The sequence below is a fragment of the Panthera pardus genome, unplaced genomic scaffold (assembly GCF_024362965.1).
Source record: "Panthera pardus isolate Hobbes unplaced genomic scaffold, ASM2436296v1 HiC_scaffold_7, whole genome shotgun sequence".
NCBI classification, from domain to species: Eukaryota; Metazoa; Chordata; class Mammalia; order Carnivora; family Felidae; genus Panthera; species Panthera pardus.
This window is the reverse complement of record NW_026527002.1, coordinates 43767207-43782345: the sequence shown is the minus strand read 5'-3', so window position 1 is coordinate 43782345 and position 15139 is coordinate 43767207. Positions and strand designations below refer to the sequence as shown.

Below are 15139 nucleotides of genomic sequence, written 5' to 3'. Positions count from 1 at the left end.
CCTTTATTAACGGAGACTGTGAGGCTGAGTTTCCTCTTTTAAACCAATCTCAGAATTACCGCTGTCCTTGGTTCCCTCTCCAAAGTGGCCGACGGAATCGCAGACACTACGTGAGGGCACGGAGTGTGGTAGGAACAGGAGGCTTATCACTCACATTCCAGAAGTCCGGCCCCACAAAGAGCAAGCTTGCCAGTTGGCTTCGTGTGTATTGTACTTTCATAATGTTTTTATAATGTTGGGGATTTATGGCCACTGGTGATCTGCACCGTCCCCAGGGAAATCTTTGAGGGATTAACTTAATTCAACAAAGACAAAGGAATACATGCAGACTAGGCTCTGACAAAACAACATTGTTTTTCTGGCAGTGGTCACTTCCATTTGAAACAAACACAGATATCTTTGAATGACTCCTTATGCTTTTGAAAAACAGCACTTCTTTTTCTCACAGCCGGAGGGTTTCACTGAAGGGTAATAAAACCATGAGGGATGGGAGAAGCACTGAATTCAGAGTTCCCGTGATCCTTCCAAGCCTTCTCTACCTGGCGACCCCCATCATGGCTCATGACTTCAGTCAAATGTCGCCTCCTCTAAGAAGCCTTCTCCAGGTTGGCTGGGCTTAAAGGCTCCTTCCTCTGGGAGCCACTCCAGCGCGTACGCATTTATCCAATGGTATTGGAAGGACCTGATCACGTCTGCCTGCCCCGCTGGAATGTGAGCTGATCTGACTCACTGATTTCCCAGAGCCTTGCCCACCGTCCTAGCGCGTGTGCTTGGTGCTCCGTAAGTGTTCATCTGCTGAAAGAAGAGTGACAAGGGCCCACATTCCCTGCCTCCCTACAGGGATGCTCCTAGAGTCCTAAAAAGTACTCTCTTCCATCAGAAACGGGATCCTGGCAGGATGAGTATCATGGGAACAAAATTCCTCCTGAGCCTCTACCTCTCCCTGTCCTCAGAAAGAGGTGTCCCCATACCAGAAGGGGGCCCAGAGTGCAGTGACATCTGGGAGCCAGCCCCCAGCTGCAGATGCCAGTGTGGTCACGACAGCTAAGGAACTGGCAGCCTTGTTATCTGCTGCATCCCTGTACCTAGCACGGTGCCTGGCTCGGTAAAGACTTACGAATGAGAGAATGAACCCATGTCCATGCTACATAAGCATGGGGTTGTCAGGTATTTCTCCCTCATCAATCTTACCTCGGCTGAAAACTCTGAGAGGGACAGGATTAGCCTGGGAGTTCCTCCGGATGCCTGTATAATACCATGCATTTCACACAGCAGGTGCATAGTGGGCATCTGTTGATTGGACTTGACCGCCACCAGCCTGGAGTACTCAGGTGGCTCTTATTTGACTGCTCCCCATTAGAGGTCAAGTTCTCCCTCATGATCTCCACAACCACAATTTAACACTCCACTTACAATGATTATTGAATCCTATTTTCCCTACCGTCTGAGGGCAGGGCTTACTTTGCTCAGCCCTCCAGCTCAAATATCTAGCACGGTGTCTGGCAGATGGTCAATTTTTAAAAATATATTTGAGGGGTGCCTGGGTGGCTCAGTCGGTTGAGCGTCAGACTTCAGCTCAGGTCACGATCTCACTGTTCATGGGTTCAAACCCTGCACTGGGCTGTGCTGAAAGCTCAGAGCCTGGAGCCTGCTTTGGATTCCGTATCTCCCTCTCTCTCTGCCTCTCCCCTGTTAAAGATCTGTCTCTCTCTCAAAAATAAATAAACATTAAACAAATTTTAAAATAAATACAAACTAAAAAAATATCTGAATGATTGCATTGATTCATCCATTTGTCAAACTGTTCAAAGTACTGGGAAAATAACAGTGAATGAAAGAGGTAAAAAATCTATCAGTTGATCTCTGTGCCCACGGAGCCAATATTCAAATGGGGAGCCAGTGGTGTGTAGGGGGCCAGCTCCCACTAGCCCCCATGACAGATAGTGCCAACCTCTCCCCTACTCTGTAGTCAGCAAGGCCAGGCAGGTGGCTTGAAATCGGCCACGGTGTCAGTATTTACACCACAGGAGTCAGTGAACATTAGAAACCAGAGCATTTTCCCCTGCAGATCTGGTTGTTAAACATCTGCCAGCACACCACTGATAGGGGCCAGACATAAAATAAACAGGTAAAACCATATGTTAGATCTCTTAAGTGCTGCCAAACAAAATTAGCAGGAAAAGGGAGTAGGGCGTGTGGAAAGAAGGGAACTTCTGTTTTATATTGTGTGGCCAGAAGGTGGTCTCACTGAGAATTTTGCCTACATCACAACTGCAATGTAGTGTCACTTTATGGGTGCCTGTGAAAATTCCACACCCAGACATAGATTCAGATTTCTTTAAATAATGTCAACGTATCTTTGACTAAGCTGTGGTTTGTGAACTCTCTGCTGAATTGATCTGATACGGCAAAGTAGACAATTGTGAGTTTTGTAACAAAAGATCTCACCAAACGCAAGCAATGCCTTACCAGAAGGCGATCATTAGCACAGAGCTGATAGAATTTACTTTCTTCTTTTAGTTCCTTGTGAATTACAGGCAGCGATGCTAACTTCAGCTGCTCAGTCTTCCCAGGTGAGATAAATCACTGAGGGTTTGATAAGTAAGAGCCCCACAGTTGTGCTCAAATCCAACCCTAGTGTTTGCCCCGAGGCACGCACGCACCCTAGATTTAAGTGCCTTCCTTAGTTTGTGCTCTCGAAACCCTGGCGCTGTGCCTTGGCTGGAGAACTTGGAAAACCTCCCATCTGGTTACACTGGACGAGAAGCATGGGACAAAGACTGTGGCTGCTGTGGCTGACATCATGCCAGGCGAAATCAAAGGGTTTTTACTGGCTTTTCAGAGTTTGAGACAAGCCACACTGCATGCTGTTCACACCAACGACAGTTTAAGCTAGTTTGGAGCTAAAGCAAAATGAACACCTTTAAAGACACGTTCCACTTTTCAAACAGCTCCTGCTGTTATTTAGCCTGAGATGTAGAAATCAGAAGTTATCTTTCGCAGCAAGAGAGAAGAGAAATGTATTATTAGGGCTGTTACTTCACTCAAGTGGGAAACAATGGGGTTCTGCCTGCACCAATCTGAAGCCCTTCCAGAGTTAAGACTCCACAAACCGAAGCCTGCGTTTCAAGGACCATCCCCCTTCTTTCATGGTGCCTGAAAGCACTAATCTTATTTTGACAGCTGCAGTTCGGATTTTAAGACTTTCAACAGTAAATGTGAGTCATCAGCCTTGTGCTTCTACGCTGGAAGAAACAAAACAAACCCAATGTCACTGAGAAAAACAAACCTGTCCTTTTGGGCAAACCCCAGCTGTGCCTCGAATCCTTCTCTCCCCAAGAGCTGAATTATTTTTCAATCAGTCCTCCTATTCACTCACAGAATTTTCATTCTCTTAAAGGGATATCCCCCCAAATAAAGCCTTAACACGTAAGTAAATCTGACCAAATGAGGTTGATCAAAATAAATAAACATGCACAAGTAATGCCCTATTCTTATAGAGCACTTTGCAATTTCCAAACAGCTGTCACATCATCACGTTCTTAATATAAATTCCTTACTGAGTGGAGCCTCTCAGGGAGAGATTTAGTTCAAAGTGCGTAGGTCAGTGGTTTTTAAACTTGAGCTTACATCAGAATTTCCCAGAGGGCTTGTTAAAAAAAAAAAAAAAAAAAAAAGGAATGTGTGTTTTAAGTTTATTTATTTATTTAGAGAGAGAGAGAATCCCAAGCAGGCTCTGCACTGTCAGCAGGGAGCCCAATGCGGGGCTCGAACCCACGAACCATGAGATCATGACCTGAGCCGAAATCAAGAGTCGGACGATGAATGGACTGAGCCACCTAGGTGCCCCCGAAACACACATTCCTAGGTCCCACCCCAGAATCCCTGATCTGGTAGCGCTAGGGTCAGGCCTGGGAGTTTGCATTTCTAACCAGTTTCCCTGCAAAGCTGAGCTGCTGTCTGGGGGGCCACTCTGAGAACCACTTTTCTAGGTGCTTGTGAAAAGAGGAAAGCAGAAAAGCAGCTCTATGAGCTTCAAACTCGCTTTCCCCTGACGTGTGGTCATCCTTTCCCAATGGCCGGCTCTCTGCTCACATGCAGTCAACTCAATCCTCCCATAAGAACGCTACTCACCCCAGATTCCTTTCTTTTCTTCTTCTTCTTTGTTTTTTAACCCTGTAGCCTGGCCCAGCCAGAGGGCGAGCAGACTGCACGGAACCCTCTCCGAGTTCCGGGGCCCAGCAGCCAGGGCGGGGAGGAAGCTCCGTGACCGCACGCCCTCTGCTCAGCAGTCCTCCTCTTCTGCTCAGGGCGGTCCTAGCAGAGCCTGGGGCCAGGCAGGCCATTTGTTCAGAAGCTGCGGGCTGGCTGTTTGTGGGCGCAGCCTGCTTGCTCCTCCACTCTGGCTCCTTGCTCTCCTTGTGGACTGCCCCGAAGCTCAGACCCTGACCTTCCCTTTCCACGCTCTCTCTCTCTCCCTCCCTCCAAGATTTTATCCATTCTCAGGGTCAGTTGCTACCACCAAGCACATCCAGCCAGGGCTTTTTCCTTGAACTCTAACCCCTCTCTCCAGCTGCATCCAACCACTTGTGTGGGCTCCTTCCCAGATTCACTAGTTTTCCCTCAAAGCCCGGTTTCTTCTCTGAAGTGATCTGTCATTCTAAATCGTGCGACCATCCCACACCCCTTATCCCTTCGCTATGTCATAAACTCCTCCCTGGTGTGGGAATTATTGCTATGGTCTCCTAATTAATTCTGTGGGCATAAGGAAGCGTGCACTGAACTGACCGAGCTGATTAGAATTGTAAACTGATGGCATCTTTCACCTTCTGCTCCACACGTGTGGAGCACAAGGGAAAGCAAGATCTGAGTGTTTCTTGGGTCTCAGACATACAAGAGAAACACTCATTTTCTTCCCACCACCGCGTAAGAGTGCCTGGCCCCTAGAAGGAACCAATAAGTATTGGATGAATAAATGAATGAATGAATGGACATAGGGTGGGTGGATGGATGGATGGATGGATGGATGGTACTTCCCCACCCACTCGGTACCTAATTTGAATCCCACGCATATATTACTGCTAGACTCAATTTACTACAAGGTAGTTTTACCCCTGACACCCTGTGCTCAGTGCCCCTACCCACCAAAGACCGCTGCTGGGAATCGAATTGCTCCATAATTGGTTCCAGCTTACATTCCTTCCCTCATTCGCCACCAATGCCCCAAACAAACCCTTCCAGACAGGCCGTCTGGTCTAGTTAGAACCCTCAAAGACAACAAGCCCTGCATTGTTAGAAAAACCCCCTCCTCCAAACGCCTCCCCTGATTGTTCCATGATTCTCTCTCCAATCTCTTATCTTGCAGGCTTTGTCTCAGCACCACTCACCTTCCAAAACCACCTTGTTCTGACTTTCTCTCTCTATATATATTAGCTTCATTGAATCAAATGACATACAATAAACTGCATAAATTTAGAGTATGCAATTTGATAAATTTGACATGTCAACATATCATCATCATAATCAAGATAATGAACATATCCATTACCCCCAGATCCCCAAAGTTTCCTCATGCCCCTTGGTAATCCCTCTACCTGCTCCCTGCCCCCCTGCCCCTGGTCCCAGGCAAGCACTAATCTACTCTCTGTCACATAGATTAGTTGCCATTTTCTAAAATTTTCTATAAATGGAATCATACAGTGTGTACTCTTTTTTTGTTTGGTTTATTTCATGCAACATGGTTATTTTGAAATTCATCTAGCTTGCTGCATGTGTCAATAGTCACTCTGTTCATTGCCTAGTCGCATTACATTGTATGCATATATCACAATTTGTTATCCATTCACCTACTGATGGACATTTGGGTTGTTTCCAGTTTGGGACTCTTACAAATAAAGCTGCTGTAACCATTTGTGTTCAAATCTTTGTTTAGACATAAACTTTAATTTATTCTCAGTAAATACCTAAGAATTGAATGCCTGGGTCATATTGTAGGTACATATTCAGCTTTGTAGAAAACAAACTGTTTTCCAAAGTGGATGAACCATTTTACGTTCCTGCCAGGAACAATGACGGTTCCTGTTGCCAACTTTGCCAACACGTACTTTAGGGCCAATATTTCAAAATTTATCCAGTCTAGTGGATGCATGGTGGCGTGTCACTGTGGGTTTAATTTGCATTTCTCTAATGACTGATAATGTTGAATATGTCTTCACAGGCTTCTTTGCCATCCATCTATCTTCTCTGGTTTAGTGTCTGTTCAAATCTTTTGCCCATTTTGACTGGGTTATTTCCCTAATATTGAGTTCTAAGAATTCTTTATATATTCTAAGGTCTTTTGTTGGATATACGTTTTGCAAATATTTTATCTCAGTCTATGGTTCGTTCACCTTTTCATTTTGGTAGTAGCGTATTTTGAAAAGTAAATGTTTTGATTTTGATGAAGTGCAATTTATTGAGTTTTTTCGTGTTATATCCTATTTAAAAGATCCTTGCCAAACCCTGGGTCATCAAAAAACTTTTTCCTACGTTTTCATGTAGACATTTAATTGCTTCCATTCTTACATTTAATTTAAAATCAATTTTGAATTAATTTTTATATATGATGTGAGGTAAGGGATGAGGTCCCATTTTTTCACACATGACAATCCAATTGTTATAGCACTATTTGTTGATGACATTATTCTTTCCTCATGAATTGCTTTGGCACTTTTATAAAAAATCATTTCACCATATGTGTATGGGTCTATTCTTGAACTATATTCTGGTCCATTGATGTCACCTATACATACTGTTTTGTTTATTATTACTTTATAATTAGTCTTGAAATCAGGTAATTTAAGCCCCCAACTTTATTTTTTTTTTTAGAGTTTTCATTGATCCCATTATTTGCAGATTCCATATTTGCTAATTAATATACTTTCTAAAATTTACTTGTAACACAGATCAATATTTGCAGCATTTTCATGACCATTGATGTATGTGCACAGAATGGTAAAAATTCTAGCTACCTGATGCATATGTTCCCAGTTAAGGTCAAAAAAGGCAATGCTCTGCCTTCTTGTTTTAGCTCTCATACTACACACAAGCTTTCTTTTTGTGTTCTATTTAGTGCCATGTTTTTTGCCTTTTGTGCTTTTTGTTGGTGATTTCACTGTTTAAAATGGCCCTCAGGTATAGTGCTGAAATGCTGTCCAGTGTTCCTAAATGCAAGAAAGCTGTGATATGCCTTGTGAAGAAAACATGTATATTAGATGATCTCCACTAAGGCATGAGTAATAGTGCTGTCAGCTGTGAGTTCAATGTTAACCAATCAGTAATATATACTCAATAAGGAGTCTTCAAAAGAGGCACACAGGGGCGCCTGGGTGGCTCAGTGGGTTAAGCATCGAACTTCAGCTCAAGTCATGATCTTGAGGTTCTTGAGGTTTGACCCCACATCAGGCTAACTGCTGTCACCACAGAGCCTGCTTCAGATCCTTTGTCCCTTCTCTCTCTGCCCCTCCCCCACTTGTTCTCTCTCTCTTTCTCTCTCTCTCTCTCACACACACACACAAATAAAACATTTCCAAAAATAATAATAAAATAAATAGAGGCACACACAAAACAAGGTTATGTATTCACTGATGAAATGCTGTGACCAGAAGCTCACAAGAACCTAACCCTGTATTTCTTCTAGGAACAATGATCTAGTAATCATTAGTTCAATGTTCACAGAGACTTATAAAACATAATTATGAATAGTAAGAATTAACTGTATTTGACTATGATAGTTCTTTTGCATGTTCATATATATATATATATATATATATATATATATATGAATCAGATAGTCAGTTTCCACCTTAAAAAGTCTGCTAGGATTTTGATTAAGGATTGCTTTGAATCTACAGATCAATAGAATTGACATCTGAGCCATATTAAGTCTTCCATTCCATCAAACAGTATATCTCTCCATTTATTTATGTCTTCTTCAATTTATTGTGGAAATCTTTTGTACTTTTCAGCGTACAGATCATGCAGAATTTTGTAAACTTTATCCCTAATTTACATATTTCCAGTTTCTGACTTTTGTTGCCAGTATGTAAAAACACAATCAAATAATTTTGTATCTTGACTTGTATCTTTCAACCTTGCTAAGTTCATTTGTTAATTTTAGTAGCTTTTTGAAGATTCCACCAGCTCTCTACATAAGCAAGCACATAGTCTGTGAATAAAGACAGTTTTACTTTTTTCTGTATGACTTTCTAATTTCTTTTTATTTCATTATGATATCAGTTAGGACCCCCAGTACAGTGTTGAGGAGAAGTGGTGAGAATGAACATACTCTTACTCCTTCTCTCAGGAGGAAAGCATTTAGTCTTTCACTCTTGAGTATGATATATTTATGATAGGTTTTTTCATAGATACCCTTTATCAGGTTGAGAAATTTCCCTTTTATTGCTAGTTTGCTGAGAGTTTTTATCATGAATGAGTGTTGGATATTGTCCAACACTTTGTTTGCATCTACTGAAATGATTATATATGTTTTCATTTTTAAATATTTTCATTTTTAAACGTTTTCATTTTTAAATATGATGAATTATATTGATTGCTTTTTGAACGTTAAAGCAAACTTGCATTCTTTGGATAAACGTCATTTGGTCTTGATTACAGTATATAAATATGCTAAGTCTTCAAGAATCTTTGCATCTGAATCCACGAAGGATGTTGGTTATAATTTTCTTTTCTCTTTTCAATAATATGATTTTTTTTCTGGATCATGCCCCTTGATTAAACTCTAAAATAAATGCTATTAAGTCACTTGCATAGCTTGGAAAAAATAATGTCAGGAACATATCTGAAGACTGAAAGCAATAAAATGCATTTGATATGGTTCTTGAGAGAGAGAAAAAAAAATGCTGGATAAGACAGTTTACATTTTTTGGCCAAGTGAAAATTTCTAAATGTTGTGTTTTCAATATTTTTCCAGATAGATTAAATATTCGAGAAGGGAGGGGAAATTCCTTATTTAAAAACATAAATAAAGAAAAGGAAAGAAGATAAAGTTCTTTCCTACTAGTGGGAAAGGAATTCAAGAGGAGGGGAATGGTGGGAAAAAGACACGTGAAGACAGGCATACTTCATGAGGGTTTTTCCCCCATTTTTTTTTAAATGGGGAAAGCAAAGGACATAAACTTCTCTTGAGCCTTATGGCTATGCACTCTGCTAAGCACTTTTCCATATATCTCATACAGAGGTATTAGATGGGAAAGACATTTTGGAGGACAGAAGAATCCACAACGTTGACTTCCAGTACCTTCCAAATTGCTCAGATGGGCAGAACTTTGAAGGCAATATTTATTTAATATGCTTGGTCTAGTCTTTTAATGGAAGAGCATATTTTGAGACACTGACCAAGTAGTGTCCGGAAGAGGATAATTTGGACCACAAAGAGATTCCAAACCCAGTTACTTAAAGATGTGTTTATGCTTCCCCTGAAAAAGAGAAAATTAATGAGAGGTGGGGGGGATGACACTCTTCAATAATCAAAGGGTTTTCTCTTTATTTAGAAAAGGAAATATACTTTCTGGTATATAGCTTTAGCTGGCAGAATAGGATCAAAGGTGGGAATCACAGAGAGTAGGATTTTAGCTCAAGCATTAGTCCACACTGTCTGGAGGTGGGGTGGAGGTGCTTTGCAACAACCTGGTATCCCAGGTAGTGGGTGAACATGTGCCATCACCAGGAGGGAACAGAATTCTTGGGTTATGTGGGAGAGGGAGCTCAAAGTCTGACAGCCAGGACCCATTTCCACCGGAAGGATCTCTGAATTAGTTGTGTCTGCCTCCTCTCTTCACACAAACAGGTACGAATAAAAAATGGTGGCTATGGGGGCGTGTGTGTGTGTGTGTGTGTGTGTTTGTGTGTGTGTGCGCGCGCGAGCGCGCGCGCGCGTCCGAAGGCAATTGCCTAAGAGGTCCTCTCAAATCATTGTGTATAGTGACAGTGTCACAGCAGTGGACTTGGGGAACGACAATCATTTGATTGTTAGTCCTGTTGAATTAGTTCTGAGTCTCCCTGGGGATCAGCGAGCCTGTGAACCTGGGTCTGGAGGAATTTCTCTGGTTGCAGGATTGCCCTACTGCCATCTGGGGGCCCTCAAGGATCATGGGACAGTATCAAATGGTGGTTAAGAGCTAATAATATGGACTCCTACATAACAGGGTTTCGATTCTGCTTTGGTCATAGTACTAGCCATACGACCTTGAGTAAACTGTCTAAAGTTTTGAGGGGAGTACCTTATTTTCCTTCTCTGTAAAATGAGAATGACCAAACCTACTTTAAGAGCTTATTGTCAGAATTAAATGAGATAACACATATAAAGCACCAGGAGAGCTCCTGGAACATGGTGAGCACTTAATAAGTGCAGTGGCTATAGTTAGGCCTGACCTCTCACACTGAGCTGGGAGTGGGACACAATTGCTTTTGGTTGCAATTACCTTGGTTGTTTATTTGAATTACTCCCATGCAAGAAAGTGAGCAGGAACACTGCTGTTTTATTCACTATTTTTCCCCCCAGTAGTTTGCATGCTCCCTGGCACATCTTATATACTCAAAAATGGAAAGAACTGTGTCTTATTCTTCTCCATGCCCACTGGCTTCTCTCAATGTTGGTGGGGGAAGGTCCCCGCCAGCCGTTCATAAACAGAAGTCGGGGTATGGCCCTGCCTTCCCTTGGCACAACTTTCAACTGTCCAGCAGACCCAAACCACAGGCTGACAGGGATTTATTGATGAGACAGGTATGAATTTGTCACCACCCTTCCCATTTTATGGCTGTGGAAGTGGAGTCAAGGAATTTAAATAATCAGCTCGGCGTGAGACAGGCACAGCCTGAATGTCAAGATTGAAATTGAAGTCTGTGGACTATACCACGGGCCCAGATAGAATTTCAGACATGCAAACAAGAGTGATTATCTTTGAGAAAGAGAAAGAAAGGGGGAGCGGGGAGAGAGATAACTGCTCTTTATGACTGTACCTACTCAGCTAAGTCTGGTGCTGACAGTGAAGGGAGGTTAACTGATTCCGGGTGACCAGAGGGCTGGGTCAGATGGGACAGCAGACCCCTGGCTCCAGCTCCTTCTCTTCTCCCTTAACTCGAAGCCCTTTCCTCCGGTCCCCCCGTTGCTGATGCCAGTGGATCTCAAGAGCGTGGCAGCAATCCATGTCAGAAGTTCACTGAAAATGCATTCTCCTGCGCCCCACCCTAAACCTGTTGACTCTGAATCTCTGGGGGTGAGACCCCGGGGGTCAGCTTCCTGAGTGGCTCTTAGTTACTGGAACCTGAGAACCTCTGACCCGGGCCGCCTTGCTCCTGTCTGTCTGAAGCCCAGGCAGTTTCTGCTTCATGCTCTTTGCACCCACAGCCCTCCTCCTATAGTGGGGATCCCAGGACAGATCAACACTGGGGAGAGCCTAGGGGTCTCCAGGCTTGAGGTGGGACCAGGCAGGGGTTGACAAAACCTGGTGTGGGGAAGGCCTGGCTCATGACACTAGGGGGAGGACTTTTTATTCTTTATTTGCTAGTCCCCAAATTCCTCTGACTTGACTAAGCCAGCCCATGGAAAATGGACGTCAGCAGATGCCCGGATTGCAGCAGGCCATTGAGGCAGAAGACAAGGGGAGGACTTTCTTGTGTTCCTAAGAAGGGAAGGGCATGACGGGAGTAAGCAAGGTGGTGAAAGGCTGAGCATTCTTCAGAGCAACACCTTGCAGAGGGGAGCTCCCGAAGAGGCTGGGAGAGGGGGCGGGCGGAGCTCTTGAAGAGGGTCGGGGGATGTCTAAAAAAGATGTTTAGGTTGTTTGCTGAGCAGTGTGTGAGGTGACCTTGCCAGGGCTCCCCCATTTTCCCAGCGAATTCTATTAAACCCATGAGCGGTGGGTGTGAGCAATTTTTGTTGTGGAAACTCAAGAAGGGTCAGAGGTTCAAGCAGAAGATCAGGATGATTCAGGCTGCACTCAAAAATCTGGGACCCTGTGGTCTGGGAGGAGCCCAGGAACACATAGCACCGGGAAGCTTTGTGTTTCCAGAGGCCACAGAACTGGAGGAGTCAAGCAGATGTTCCCTAACCTTGGGGGGCAGGAGGCTTCTATCCAGCTATTTACAACCCCGAAAATGAAGTGGGAAGAAAACAGGAAAATGTGGTTTGGCTCCATATATGCGATACTAATTACAGCCATTTGTGCAGATGCTTTCCATTAATGCTTAATTGCTTACCATGAGGTATAATAACAATTATGTGTTGCATGAACTGCGTGTCAGATTAGCTGAGTTTTATATGCCTCCGTGTGGGCCGGTCTTCCTCACATCTTTTTGTTGTTGTTGTTGTTTTGTCTTGTTTTGTTTTTATTATGTACTACATTGATACACTGCATAACCTTCCAGAAAGGGCAGATGAGCATAACTGAGTTATTCTTCATCAGTCGGGAAAAGGCTTCTTTAATCAATATTCTCCAAACCCTTTGACACACGGTAACGATTAACTCCAGAGATGCGCTTATCTCTTTGCATCAAACTCCAATGATATGGATAATAATGGCAACCCCTTTTTCCTTGCCCCCATTACAGACCCTGTGGATGTGCGCAGTGGCTACGCCGGGGATGACCAAGCACACGGCCACGACACCGATCCCGGGCAGAATCTCCAACCACATCGCGCCTCGGCTGCCAGGAGCAAGGTCTCCCCGCCGGCCTTCCTCACATCTTGAGTAAGCCTGGTTTGGTAGCCTGGCTGTCTATGGGCTAACACAGTGGCTTTACTTACAACTTAAAAACATACATATGTAGGCACCACACTCAGTGTATAGGGAATTCTCTCCTCTAAGAGGCAGATTACCTCTTGCTGGTTCAAATGTCAGTATGTTGTCTAGTTTGGGAGTTTGGCCAAAAAAAAAGAGAATCTGAGTTCTATCCGCACTTTTAATCTGTTTGACCTTTTTTTTTTTTTCTTTTTCATTTAGGAGACTTTATAGGTCTACTAGATCCCTACTACGAGATCACTGCACACCTCTAAAACAGAACTGGAATAATCATTCCCAGCCAATGTTAATAACTCATCCTAAGTCAATGCTTCAGAGAAGAGAATAAAATACAGAAACAATTCCTCAGGGTATAGTTAATAGAGACAGTGGATGAAAAGGCTCTCCAGTGGTTCCCCCTAAAGAACAGTTTGGAAGAAAAAGACACAAGCTCATGAATTCAAAAAGGCTGTTTCTAAGGAGATGCCTCCAACAGTCTTCCAAACTCCTCCTGCTGGCCTACTATGTGCTGTGCTGGCTCTGGTCCAAGCACTACGATGGCGGGGTGGAGGATGGAGGTCGACACAAAATACACGAGTTATAAAACCTCCTTTCTTTCCTTGAGGAGATGATGACTAGGTTAAGCGAGGAGCCACATATGAATTAAATAGGCCCTAGGAGAGAGCAGAGGGCAGAGGAGGACAGGGCAGATACACCAGCAAAGCAATCTTACTTCTGCAAGTAGTCTGGTCCGAGTTGAGGATGTATCCTTGTCTGCATCTGCAGACGTATGAGCCCGGGGTATTGATGCAGAAGTGGGCACAGTTATGCTCCAGGATGCTGCACATGTGGACCACTGTAAGGGAAGACACAGTAAGTTAAGGCAATGATGACGCCTTCTCTGACTTCATCCACCCACATTCACCCAGAACCTTCTGTGAAGGAGAAAGCAGGACCCAAAGGAAAACAAGTTGCAGTCCCTACCCTCCAGGGGATTCAGAGCCTCTCGTTGGACTAGTCAGTTCTAGATAAATGCCACCAGGAATCTATAATGGGCCACAGAAGGTTAAAGGGAAATGACGCTAAGGTGCCATATGAAATTGCTGATATCCACTAAAATAGGTCAAAAATGATCTACAAAAAAGAGAAATTTCATGGTTCAATTAATAATACTCAATTGGGGAATCAGAAAGTTTGCTGATACCAGAGGGGGCTTTGGCTAACGTGGATTTTCAGTAGGCAGCAATGGGGTTGTAGGAAAAGCTATTAAATGAGGATATGGTAAGAGTCAACAATTTTTGGGGGCCGTAAATCCCAAGAGCAATCTTTTAATATGCGAAAGTGTTATACACAATATTTTGGAGTAAAAAATTCATTCCTAAGTTCCATGTTTCCTTAATCTTTCTGCCAATTTAAAATATTACTGAATTTAGTATCTGAAGTACCTCAGCTTTCAGATATATCAATTCTTGCATAAGTCTGTCTGGAGCTCATAAAAATTCTCTCTCTTTTTTTTTTTTACATCTTAATTTATTATTTTATTCAATATAATTCAACTTGAACATATTTAACATTAACAAGCATCATTATAAACAGAGTACAAGTTATGCAAGTGTTCTCATAAACAAAAAAGATGTCCATATGTAGAAATACATTTTTATGAAGCCCAAATAAAAGAGGCTTTCAAAAGCTAAGAACAATCTCATTAATCCCGTGCTTAGGAAAACGGAGCTACTGGTGAAACTGATGGTGTATCTTAACATATATGTCTGGTTACTTCTAAGTAAGAAATACAGTAGGAAATAAATAAAGTAGGGCAGTAAAACTTTAAAAATTTTTAACAATACAATTAAGATTGATTGTTGTGAGTTTATGATAGCCTGTGTTTTAACTCCTGTTAAGATACAAATAATGGGGGCACTTGGGTGGCTCAGTCGGTTAAGCGCCCCACCCTTGATGTCGGCTCAGGTCATGATCTCAGAGTTTTGGGGGTATGAACCTTGAGACGGGTTCTGTCGGGCTCTGCACTGATAGTTCAGAGCCTGCTTGAGATTTTCTCTCTCCCTCTCTCTCTGCCCCTCCCTTGCTTGCACACACACGCACGTGCTCTCTCTCTTTCTCCCAAAATAAATAAACTTATCCATTCATTAGTTGATTGAACTGGAGGGTATTATGCTAAGTGAAATAAGTCGGTCAGAGAAAGACAGATATCGTATGTTTTCACTTGTATGTGGATCTTGAGAAACTTAACAGAAGACGGTGGGGGAAGGGAAAGGGGAAAAAGTAGTTACAAACAGAGAGGGAGGGAGCCAAACCATAGGAGGACAAACTAAGGGTTGATGGGGGTTGGGGGAGAGGGG

The 15139-nt window shown here is 43.1% G+C and overlaps 1 protein-coding gene and 1 pseudogene across 3 annotated transcripts in view; both read right to left on the bottom strand.

Moving 5' to 3' along the window:
- MATN2 (matrilin 2) overlaps window positions 1–15139 on the bottom strand; it is a 136091-nt gene that overhangs the window by 65291 nt on the left and 55661 nt on the right. For all 3 annotated transcript variants that reach the window (XM_019468040.2, XM_053896595.1, XM_019468038.2), the window contains exon 4: window positions 13513–13635. In XM_019468040.2, coding sequence (XP_019323585.2) covers window positions 13513–13635 — 123 coding nt within the window. The remainder of the gene's footprint in view (window positions 1–13512; window positions 13636–15139) is intronic.
- Window positions 9916–12732, bottom strand: LOC109278040 (NADH dehydrogenase [ubiquinone] 1 alpha subcomplex subunit 1-like; annotated as a pseudogene).